Source organism: Mesoplodon mirus (assembly GCF_964341445.2).
Source record: "Mesoplodon mirus genome assembly, chromosome: 7".
Lineage (NCBI taxonomy): Eukaryota > Metazoa > Chordata > Mammalia > Artiodactyla > Ziphiidae > Mesoplodon > Mesoplodon mirus.
The window spans coordinates 17,293,382-17,306,055 of NC_138983.1; the positions used below are offsets into that span (position 1 = coordinate 17,293,382).

A 12,674-nucleotide genomic window follows, 5' to 3' on the forward strand; every position below is an offset into this window, starting at 1 on the left:
TGGAGCAGAGAACAGTCCCCAAGACTGCTGCCAGAGAGCTATGGGGACTCCTGGAGAAATACATGAAAAGCTGCCCTGCTGGCCTGCTGTATGTCCTGTTCTATATCCTCCTGAGTGAAGGCAAGACAGGTGCCCTACTGAGGTGTGCAAGTATGAAATTTCTATCGAGCTGGTCTTAAAACCACAAACAGTGGGCACTGCAGAGCAGCAGCAGCAATGAAACAGACTTTCATATCCTTGGTTCAATATGGCCAAGGCACCAGGACACAAAGGGAATGGAGAGGAAGATGCTGATAAGACTGAAGCCTCAGTGGGGGCCAACTTTCCCAGTCTGATGGCAGAAGCTTGACATTGTGTGACAGGGGATAAAGCTTCCCCTTGTAGGAATGGATGAAAGCTGGAGATAAACTTATGCCGAGAGAAAATGCCCCTCTGTCCATGAAATGGAGCTGACCAGAAACCTAGTTGCAAATGGGCTGACTGGCAAGAATGATATTGCCTTGGTGTAGTTGATGCATTTGAGCCAAAGTAGGCACTGATGCCTGACAGGGGGCGGGGAGGAGACAAGCACATGAGCTTAAGACTCCATGTTTGTAACTAGGTCTGGATCAGAAAAGGAGGTGGAGCAGCTTGGCTCTGACCGAAGTTGGGTTGGCTGTAGATCTAACCAGCACAAAGTAGTGCCCACAAGCCACCACCTGAAGACCTGGGGAGACAAAAATGGGAGAACTATTTCTGCACTAGCCCACAAGGTCAAACAGGACAACGTGGCAACCTGGCATACAACCCGGTTGCGGGGGCAATGGTGGCAGCATGGTGTGCATCTGGGGCCAGAGGTGAGACCTCTGCAGAGGCTACCACGTGTGGAGAGTAACCTCAGCTGCAACCTGGGCAGCTTTCTGAGGGTTCTGATAGTGCATAATGATTTAACCCTAAAATGGAGTCTGACCAATGTCATCTGCTGACACTTAGTGATAATTATGGTAATGCAAACTAAAAACTCCCTAAAGAGACAACTACAGATGGGCTTTTCAAGAAATGATACAGGATAATGACTGAGTATTTTAAAAGTTGAAGCAGAGAGGATATGGAGATCCTTGCTCTTTTCTGAAAGGTAAATGGGAAAGGGGTGCTTCCGTTTTGTTATCACTGCCATTTTCTAAGTGTGGTCCTCAGATCAGCAGCATCACTCAGTATCAGCTGTGAACTTATTAGAAATGTAAATTCTCAAGCCCGGCCCTAGACCTACTAAATCAGTAAGTCCTGTCATAGAAGCCTAGCAATCTGTTTTAACAAGTCCTCCAGGTGACTGTGGTGTACCCTAAAGTCTGAGAACTACTGTACTAAAGTTAATAACTCAAGGTCATGGAGGTCAGTCTGTGAGCCTACAATGGAAACTGATGCTGGATTACCTTCTAGCCCTATTTCCCTGAAGACCTAATAAAGGGGGAATGTTAGCTGTCACTAGGCAAGACAGCTTACAGTAAAAATGGCCTTGGTTGGTAAACTGTATCTGGACTGATAAGACTGGGAAAAAACTATAAACACCAGGTAGAAAGCTTGGAGCCTCTAAGTGCTACGGTTCTTGTAGCTAGCCATGTCCCTTTCTAGCACTCTATGCCCATATGATTATTACAAAAGATACTGGATCTCATATGGAACTTGGAGCATCTAAGCCAGGGTAGTTCCCACATTTAATCATTTGATTTGCTCCCGAGCACGTGAACAGTCACTTGGCAGGAAAGACGGGTGGGCAGAGAATGGTCCCTGGCCTAAGTGAGTGCTCATTCTGGAGGTATATGCCTGATGCTGCTGTGGTGTCCTAGCCCCTTATCCTTCTGGGTGAAGCCCACGCTAAGTGAGGCCAATTACATGAGTGTGAAATGTCTAACTGGACCTGAGACCATCTACGGTGATCAATGCAATTCCTTTCTGCCTTTTGTATTGCTGTTGTCATGAACTGTAACCTCAGAAGACACTACTTATTATTTTGTATTGTCATACTCATTTACATATACTCTAATATTTTCTCTTTCTGTTGCTCTTCGCTCTTTCTTGTATTTCTGAGTTTCTACCTGGAATAGTTTTCCTTCTGCCTGAAAAAATCCCTTTAGTGATTTTTAATGCAAGTCTGTTGATAATATTTATCTTTGATAATATCTATGATAATATGATAATATCTATGATAATATTTATCTTTCAGTTTCTTGTGGTCTAAAACCGTTATCTAAAGTTCATTAAAAAATTCAAGATATAATTTAAATACAGAGAAATGCTCAGACCTTAGGTATAACATTCCGTTTTGACTATTGCTTAAAGACACAGAAAACTTCCAACACTCCAGAAAGTCCTTTCAAGTTGCTTCCCAGTCAACTGCTTCCCCCCACAAAGCAATCACTGTTCTGATTTCTATCACCATAGGTTAGTTTTGCCTGTTCTAGAATTTCATATAGTTGGGATCATACACTATACACTTTTTTTGTGTCCAACGACTTTTATTAGCATAATATTTTTGAGATTCATCAATATGGATATAGGGTCCTTCTTGCAGAATAGTATCCAGTGTATAAATATAACACTGTTTATCCCTTCTTCTACTGATGGGCATCTTACTGTTTCCAGATTTTTGGCTGTTACGAATAAATCTGCTGTGAACATTTTTTAACAAGTATTTTGTGGACATAGTTTTCATGTCTCTTTGATAAATACCTAGCAGTAAAATTACTGGGTCATATATGCTTAACTTTTTCATAGACTACCAGACTGTCTTCCAAAATGACTGTACCATTTTATACTCTCACCAGCAATGTATCAGAGTTCTGGTTTCTCCATATCATCTTGAACATTTGTATCATCAATCTTTTTCATTTTAGCCCTTCTAACTCTCATAATGTTTCTTGCTTCAAAGTTTTTTTTTTTAAAAGAGTGTAGCTATATCTGCTTTTTTTATTGTTTGCATGGTATATTATTTTCCATCTTTGTACTTTCAACCCTTCTGTATCCTAATATTTGAAGAATTTCTCTTATAAGCAGCATATAGTTGGATTTAAAAAAATCCATTCTATACAAAATGCTTAAATTATAAATCTTTTTTGTAGTTAACTACTGATATACTTTATTTACTATTTTACTATTTGTGTTCTATTTTTATGTGACTTTACCTTTCACAATTTTCTTTGGATTAGTCAAATGTTTCACATTACTCCATTTTCCTTCCACTGAATTATATTTTAAAACCATTTTTAGTAGTTAGCCTAGAGCTTAAAACATACATTCTCACTTATTACAGTCCAATGCAAATTATTTCTTTTACTACTTGGCTGATACCAACTAAACCTTAGAACTTTTAAACTCCATTTATTTCCCTCTCATCATTTATGTTACTGTTACCATGAATTTCAGTTATATATAAAGGTGAAGCTCCTCAGGGCAGTACAGTTATCATTTTGTACAATTACTCTTCATTTATATTTTCTTTCCAGTGTTCTTCTTTCCCTCTGGCATGTCCATATTTCTATATGGGATCATTTTTCTAAGAACTCCCTTTAATTTTTATTTCAGTGCAGGCCTACTGATGCCAAAGTCTCTGAATTTTATCGGTTTAAACACATTTTTATTTCACCTTAATTTTTGAATAGTATTTTTGCTGTTATAGAATTTTAGGCTTGCAGTTTTCTTCTTTAGTACTTTAAAGATGTCATTACATTGGCTTCTAGTTTCCATCATTTCCATTGAGAAGCTGTCAGTTTTATTGTTGCTCCTTTTAAAGGCACTGCGGTGGATAAAAGATAGGCCATAGTCTTTGCACTGCCAGTAGGTGGAGGATATTTCCCCTGCCCTGGGACTTTGCTTTGACAGAGTGAAGGGGTGAAAGTGGTGCTGTTCCACCTCTGTGCATGGACTCTAAGCTTCTGCTTTCACCCTCTTGGAGCCCCGAGTCACCAGGTAAAAAGGTCCAGCTTCTCTGCTAGAGAGACTACTTGGAGAGAGACGATATCCAACTGTGTCCCAGCTATTCCAATCGCTCCAGCCTTTGGCAGCCAGCCCCAGTTGGGTCTCCACATGTCTATAGTTCCATGAATGATTCCAAATCAGATCAGAAGACGGTCCAGCTCAGGTTGTAGAATCTTGAGCAAATAATAGTTTTGTTTTAAGCCAGTAAATCCTGGCATGATTTATTAGGCAAAAAGATAACTGAAAATAGTATTTGGCATCAAGAACGGAGTGTGGCCACAACAGAAACTTAAAGCATGTGACATAAGTCTGGGGAACGGGTTGAGGACACTAGCCGAAGGAGCAGCAACAAGACCATTAATGAAGGTTGGAAGAGCACTGGGGATACTGTTACTGGACCCTGGAGAAGCAGCATTATAATCTATTGGTAAAACAAATAGTGAGGCTGTATCTTGGAATATAGGAAAATACCTAACAAAGCTGTGGATCTGGCTAGGAAGACCTCTAGGAAGAGCGCTGAAAGTGACAAATGTTTTTTTAAAAATCACCTATAATTTTTTTAGGTATTAAAAGAGAGAGGAGACCTAAACAAGGAACTGTGCAGTTTTCAAGCAGAATTTAGAGAAAATGCTTCCAACCTGGGACTTGCAGGGTTAGAAAATGAAACTTTCTCAATTGCCAGCTTCTCTAGTCAGCACAAGGTTCAGACAAAAAGTCAAATCCAGGTACTACCAGTAAAACTATGGCCTCAGGATTAAGATCAAATCAAAAGCACGGCAGAAAGATACTTTTTGTTACTACCACCTCAGAAAGATGTGAGTCTAGATTTAAGCCTCAGAGACTCTCCGTTAGACCAAAGGTATCTAAGAATCTTAAAGGTATTGTGTCCTGGACTCATGTTCAAAGGAGACAGGGGCCTTCTTGAAGAGATCTGTGGGTGTGGCTTGTGTCTGATGGGATGGCTTATAATTTGAAAGTCCACAAAGTTTTTCTATGAAGTTGTGCCAGGGATAGAGACAGGCAGCAGGCTGAGTAAGTTATTCAGCTACAAATACAGGACACTCCTAAGGAAAAGGAAAGACAGCTCAGAGAGGAGAGCTGAAAGCTGAGAAACAGATTAGGAAACCAACCCCAGGGAACCAAAACAGGCCCTATTCAAGGAATATATCCTTGGGCTTCCTTGGTGGTGCAGTGGTTAAGAATCTGCCTGCCAGTGCAGGGGACACAGGTTAGAGCCCTGGTCTGGGGAGATCCCACACGCCGCGGAGCAACTAAGCCTGTGCGCCACAACTACTGAGCCTGCGCTCTAGAGCCCACGAATCACAACTACTGAAGCCTGCGTGCCTAGAGCCCGTGCTCTGCAACAAGAGAAGCCACCGCAATGAGAAGACTGTGCACTGCAATGAAGAGTAGCCCCCACTCGCCGTAACTAGAGAAAACCTCTCACAGCAATGAAGACCCAAAGCAGCAATAAATAAATAAATAAATAAATAAATAAATAAATAAATAAATAAATAAATAAATAAATAAATAAATTAAAAAGGAATATATCCTACTCTGGAACTGGGGGAACCGGTGACATATGGCCAGATGAATTTCAGAATACCCATGGAATAGTGATTGCTGAGTGCCTTCCACTTCCTCTCTTTTAAACTGATGCGATTATCCTATCCCTACCTACTAGAAGTGGAGTTGACCCTTTTAATCACTACTTTATGTTACCTCTTCAATATCATTATAATAATAAAGTGGAGAGATTCTTAACCATAAAATAATTAAATTAAAATTTAAAAACTTCCTCTTTATACAAATATCACACAGAGGCAAATGAACAGTCTTAGAGACTCTTAATTATATTTTCTGTAGGCTGTATGAAAACATAGTTTTGCAAATATTTTTCATGATTTCAAAGAAAAAAAGATATTTCAAGATGCGATTCCCACCCACCATCCAAAATACCAAATATTCTTTATCACCAAAAAAGGAACACTTGACTTATTTCCCATACCTAGATTCCATAGTTCACAGTAGCATCACCTGAATATATCCACGCTGAACCAAAACAGAGAAAACTGACCATGTAAAGTTTAAGCACAGAAGGTAAACAAAGCAGCAAAAAAGAATACTAACCAATTGATGGAAAAAGTAATGGAAAAGTGATTGAAACATTTCACGTCATCCCTTCGGTACCAAGTATTAAGTAACTAACAGAACAGGTTAGAGCCACATAGTGGCAAATAATCTGGAAAAGTTAGAAAGTGGGCAATCGTTTAGAGCTTTCCTACAGAGTGACTTACCTTTTCCAAAACTTTGGCAATTCGGGTGCCAATTTGTTCAAGTGACTGTTGTGGATATTGGTCTTTGCCAAGATTTTGCAATACCTGGTATAGGGAGGAAGATGGTAGATTAGAGGAATGAAAATGACGTGAGGTCTGGTGACACTGCTGACGCTGAGTTGGGCACTGTACCACAGGTGCAGACTGCTTCTCTGGGTTACCTGCTGTGGTCCTGTTGGCAAAGCATTTTGTGGAAGATACACTGAAGGCCATTTTACCATCCCCTCAGCCTTCTCTCACTTAACAAAAATTATGGACATGTAAAACACATTCATTATAGTACTATAGAATACAGAGTGAATAAAGAAAATAAAAAGCACTTGTAATCCTGTCACCCAGACACAACCACTGTTGATATCTCTTATGTATCTTTCAGATATTTTTCTATGTACACATATATTATTTCTCTCACAGACTGTATACCATGGGATCACACTGTAAACTATCACCTACATTTTCACATAATATATTCTAAAAATTTCTTCATGCCAATACATATATTTCTACTATACCTTTCTTAATGGCTCTTATTGTATACTGTCTCACATCTATACCAAAACTTATTTAACAAATCCTCTACTTATTTAACATGCCTCTACTGTGGCATGTTTTCCAATTATTCTTCTAGGTATATGCTGGGTCTGTCCTCTTTCCCTTCCTTCTTAAGAATGTCAATAGGAGGATTAACTGCCCCAAATATTTCTCACGAAGAGCCTCTGTCTGATGGCAAGCAGAATGCTACCCACCTCGAGGAATAAATCAGAATTAAAATTTCCTGGTCATAAAAATAAGCACAAGCTCAGTCACAGGGCCTGAAAGAAATTAGGCTTGGCCTAAAGCCACCTAGATGACAGCCATCTGAAAATAGGCAAAAAAATATGGCCTGGCTGCTTGTGCTTTCTGCTCTCAGTTGCATCATGACTGTGGGGCTAAAAACTACAGAGAGGCTGAATAAAGCCGAGCACTCACCTCTGTTAACTGGCTCTCGCCCGTGTAATGTAGGCTGGCTCGGTTGGAAACCCCCTGCAAGTGGTCCAGGGTGTGCATGCTCGTGGGGAGATTGCCATTGCAAACAGGTTCCATCGCTGGCTGCTGTATTGGAGTGGCAAAGTCTATGTGTTCTGTGATGCTGAAAAATGGAGAGGACCACCTTAGCCATGGAAAAATTGAGTGGGTGGGGAGAAAGAGTATTAATAATCAGCTGACCATAACTTCAACATATTATTAGAAGTGTCTGGAACCAAAGAATCTCACAATGGAAGACACTTCAGAAGTTATTTAGTCTGATCTCTCATTTTACAGGTACAAGGACTCCAGTGCCTGGTAATGACCATCTGTTGAATGTATGAATAGACATCGTACCCCGGGTCAAAGCAGCAGTGTTGGGATCTGAGTCTTGAACTCAGTATTTTCTCAGTCTCCTCAAGCTGCCTCCTTTCTATGCACCGTGATGTCTGATTTCCTTACTGCTGCTTGGCCACTTTTTCTCACTGGGGAGGCTTTAAACCACCTCTTCTAGGACTTCTTCCAGGGTACAGATAGTGATAAATACCCACAGGTGGTTCCTATCTTTCACTTTCGCTCTATACACAGAAGCACACTTGTCCCCACAGAAAAAGTTACCTAAAGTTTAGAGAGTAAATGTTATACAGATCCAGCTATTCACTGTATCTATGTATAAGATATAAGTACTTCCCTTCATGGTTCCAAAGGGGTCATTTTCCTGCTACAGACAGGCTAAATGTTATACCCTATCATATATATATATCATATATACTGAGGTGGCAAATTGGCACTGCCGAATTTTGTTATAGCTACTTAAAAAGTTTAACACATATTATGCAAACATTCATTCATTCATTCTTTATTCACAGCCTATTACATGTCCGATATAGGGTTATAATAATTAACAAAACATACCCAGTTCCCACAGTTATGATGCTCATAGTCTTGTGATAGTCAGTTATTACAGATGTGATGAGTTGTAAAAGATAAAAACACAGTGCAATGTCAGTTTACTACAGGAGGGTATATATTTCCTCCATGCTGATGGAGGAAGGAGGTGGTTAATGAAGGACTTCCTGCGGAAGAGATTTAAGTGGAGACCAGAAGGAGGAGTATGAATTAACCAGGAAGGGAGAAGGCGCTGAGAACACCAGCACAGGCAAAGGAGATACCACATGTGGAGGGAGGGAACGGGGAGGGCAGAGCTGAAGATGGAAAGACATGCAGGGAGCAAATCATGAAGGGCTCTGTGGGCCACTGTGAACAGCGATATTTATAAGTTATTAGAGTATTTTAAGAATTATTTGACTTATATTTGAGGAATAATGCTGAGTACTGTGGACAGAATGGACTGAAGAGATGCAAGAATGAATAAACCAAGAGGACCAGCTAGGAGGCTACTGAATGAATCTAAGTGGAGATGACGGTACTCTGGTTTAAGGAGGCCACAATAGGGATGAAGAAAAGCAGGTGGTTTTGAAAAATATTCAAAAGTTCTGGGAGTAGAGCAGTCTGACTAGGAGTGATTGTAAAATAAGAGGGCTTAGTGGTAAGTCTTGGGGAACTCCAATGCTTAAAAGGTAGAAAAGGGGCCAACAAAAGAGACTGAGCATCCAGGGAGGAAAAAGCAGCTGTAAGAGAGGCAACCTTGCTCGCCTGTGTCCCGGTAGGTGCTTGTAAATCTGGATTTGCTCTGGCTCCCTTTGTAAGCACACGATGTCAGGGAGGTTTTGTGCTTTGATTGAGAGAGATGCAGTCTTTAATTCAAACTAAGTAAGTTAGCTGTGACTTCTAGATAGCTTAGAAAGTATGGGTGAAGGCACTGAGAAGGGGGCACATCGACTGTTTCAGTACAATGGGCTGAGTCCAACTGTGGTATCCTCTGAACCACCAACCCTAGAGAGGATGACTCTTCTAGTAGCTGTTGACAAAGAAGGGCAGCCATGAGGTCAGCTGGGGCCCATTGGGATCACTGGGCACAAATGCCATAAAGGAGGGAGAGGTTTAAGATACTCACTCAATGTTTTTTGAAGAAACTGCAAGCCAGGTACTCACGATGGCCGTCAGCTCTACCCAGCGGAGTTTGAGGCACTCATCCGGGCTGGGCCATCCCAGACTCTGGTAGTCACGCTTTTTTCCTGGAAGGAAAGTATGTCATCAATCGACCCGACTGCAAAGGAACAGAACGTATAGTGTCTTACGCCCTGGTGATTACTGCATCCAGATTGGTGTATTGGAGGTGCCAGTCATTCTTCTAGTCTAGAATTTCTACCACCTAGAGAACTAACTAAAATCTTGTCATTCACAGCTATGGGAATAACAATCATCTTTGAGTAAAGCCTTGTTTTCAAAGACAGATGATGAAGTAAAAATAAATGTGCCCTTCACTGGATTTAAGGCTGAGATAAGGGTCAAAATACTGTTCAATGTTAACATTTTACCAAACTTAATTTTTACCTTTCTATTGCTTTCTATTCAAAATCAATACATTTTGATTTTATAGAGACAACTCTAAGTCAGGAGAAACATGTATCTCTAAAGCAGGGTTTCTTAAGCTGGTACTATTGACATTGTGAGAGCTGTCCTGTGCACTGGAGGATGTGTGGTAGCATCCCTGGCCTCTACCCAACAGATGTCAGCAGCACCCTCCCTGATATACGACAACCAAAAATGTCTCCAGATACTGTCAAATGTTCCCTGGGAGGGCGAAGTCACTCCTGGTAGAGAACCCCTGCTGTAAAGAAAAGCAGTAGGATAGAGAATAATGATGATAATGAAAGGTTATCATTTATTTCCAGAGCACTTACCATGTGTTCAGGTCCTGTGCTAAGGGCTTTATATCTGTAACCTCATGAGGCAGATTTTAATCCTCATTTCTCAGATGAGAAAACAGAGGCTCAGAGAAATCAAGTGACTTGCCCAGGGTCACCTGGCTACTAGGTGGCAGAAATGGGATTCAGATCCAGGTCTGTTTGACTCTAACGTGCACATTCCCAATCATGTTATTTAAAGCTTTACTGGGCTTTTAAAGCTCTGTTTATGGTACCCTTCAAAGGTACTACCTTTTGGGTGTAGGCCCTTTACTTAAATCAAGTCCCCAAGAAAACAGCAGAATTAAGTCCTATCTGGGAAGGATTCTTCTGAAGAAATTCGATTGGAATGGACAGGAAGGAGAACTTCGGTTCTGTATAGCTCTTTTTATACTGTAGGAATTTACCAACGATAGAAAACTGTTTAAGACACAGGCAGGGCTTTAGATTTAGATTTTAATAGAATAGAAAAAAACAATTTGGAAGAGTTTCAAATGAACCCTGTTTAAATTAATAAGTTAAAGAATTGAACCACAGGTTTCACAGTAAAGCTTATTTTTCTTTTATGTTTAAGAAATTCACTTGAAAAATGTTTATTGAGCATCCGTTATAAGAGACTGGGAACTGTGTTAAGACACTAGGGATACAGAGAGGAATAATAAAAGGGCCTGCCCTTGAGCTCACAGTCTACTGAGAAAGGTAAACAAACAAATTATTAGAACACAATAGGGTTAAGTGCTAGAGTGAAGGTACAGAACAGCTGCATAGAGGAGACAGCAACTAATGCTGCCTGAAGGTACCAAGGAAGAGATGGCATTGGAGTTTGAAGTGTAAAGATGAGTGACATTTTAGCACCGCTGAGGTGGCAGAAGGGCATTCCGGGCAGAGGGAACAGCATGTGCAAAGACAAGGAGGTAAAACAAGAGCAGGGTTGGTTCAGAGAATGGTACTGAAGGGGAGAGAAAGGCTGGGTTGTGTGCCACACTAGAAAGTTTGGTCTTTATGCTGCAGGCACTGGGGAGCCTTTGAGCGCACCACTCTCCACCTTGTTCACAAGGATATCATAAGACACTCTGTTAAATGCTTTGCTTTAATCTAGTTACATTATGTCTATGACACTTTCCTGGCCTTCCAGTCTACAAGCCCTCACCAAAGTAGGAAATGAAATTAGTTATGCATTATTAATTTTATTAATTCTTAGAAAATCTACAATGGCCCTTAATGATCCCTACTCTTCCCCCATGGGCTCACAAAGTACTGGTTTAATAATTTGCTTTAGAACTTTGTCAGAATTTATCACAAACTCCTTATCACTTGGTAGTGGACAGAATCCATACTTATTTGAAAACTGGGATACTGAACCTCTCCAGTCTTCTCTTGCTTTAGAACTTTTCACTTTAGTGACAGTGACGCTTTAGTTCCATGATCTCATTTGCAAGTATATTCAGTGCCCTACCCAGACCCACCTCCTTGAATCCATTTAAAATTGTCTAAGTGCTCTCCTATCATCTCAACCACCCTGAGCTTTAATTTTCACTTTTACAAGAAATTTTTAGTTTTTGTTTGTTAAAGTAATATAGGCTTATTATGAAATATTTAGAAAATGGAAAAGAATGTAGAAGAAAACAGAAAATCACCTGCAGCCCTATCAGCACCCAGAGATGATCATTTATGACATTTTAGTGTATTCTCTCCTATACTTGTTTCTATGTGCTTGTTTATTTTAGCATATTTCATCAAATCTAAGATGTCATAAACTGTAAGGTACACATTATTTTACATGATTTAATAAAGAAAAATGTTGCCAATTATTATTTAAGATACTATCAATTGTAAGATGATCTCAATTTCAGAGATACTGAAATGTGAAAAACAATGTAGTCAAAATATAGTATATTTACTATTTTACAAAAATTGAAGTATTCTCTATATATGCTATTCTATAAACTGTGTTTGTTCACCTACGAAATTATAAACATCTTGGCTGCACAGTACACGGCAAGAACATGCTGTCATTTATTTAGGCAACTATCATCATTTCGGTATTTTTCAAATTTTTATTATGATAAGCAGCACGATGATCAATCTCTGTACTTCTATCTTTCACACTTGTAAGATAATTTATTTAGGGTAAATTACTAGAAGTAGAACTGTTGGCATTTTAAAAAATTTTCTGATACATCTAGTCAAACTGTCCCCAAATTCATTTTATTAACTCTCACTGTGTATTACACAAATAATTTGACAAGCAAAAATGGCATATCACATTTTATGTTTGCACTTCCTTGATTGCTAGTGAGGCTGAACATTTTATCACGTTTAGTGGCTGTGTGTGTGTGTGTGTGTATGTGTGAGTGTGTATGTGTATTTGGTGAACTATGTACTTTGTACATATTTTATTGAAATGCTGTATTTTTTCTATCAATTTGTAGGTGCTCTTAAAATGATGTTGATATCCTTTGCTTATCATATATTCTGTAAATATATATAAACATTCTGTAAAAATACTTTGTTTCAATCCTTTGTCTTTCTATTTTGTAGTGTTTTCTGATGCCAGAATTATTTTATT

General features: G+C 39.6%; 1 protein-coding gene across 3 annotated transcripts in view; it reads right to left on the reverse strand.

Annotated features, from left to right (window-relative positions):
- Positions 1-12,674, reverse strand: part of TTC17 (tetratricopeptide repeat domain 17) — a 148,281-nt gene that overhangs the window by 25,225 nt on the left and 110,382 nt on the right. For all 3 annotated transcript variants that reach the window (XM_082629087.1, XM_082629088.1, XM_082629086.1), the window contains exons 20-22: positions 9,313-9,433; positions 7,260-7,419; positions 6,252-6,335 (exon numbers count right to left, since the gene is read on the reverse strand). In XM_082629087.1, the coding sequence (XP_082485213.1) occupies positions 6,252-6,335; positions 7,260-7,419; positions 9,313-9,433 (365 nt within the window). The remainder of the gene's footprint in view (positions 1-6,251; positions 6,336-7,259; positions 7,420-9,312; positions 9,434-12,674) is intronic.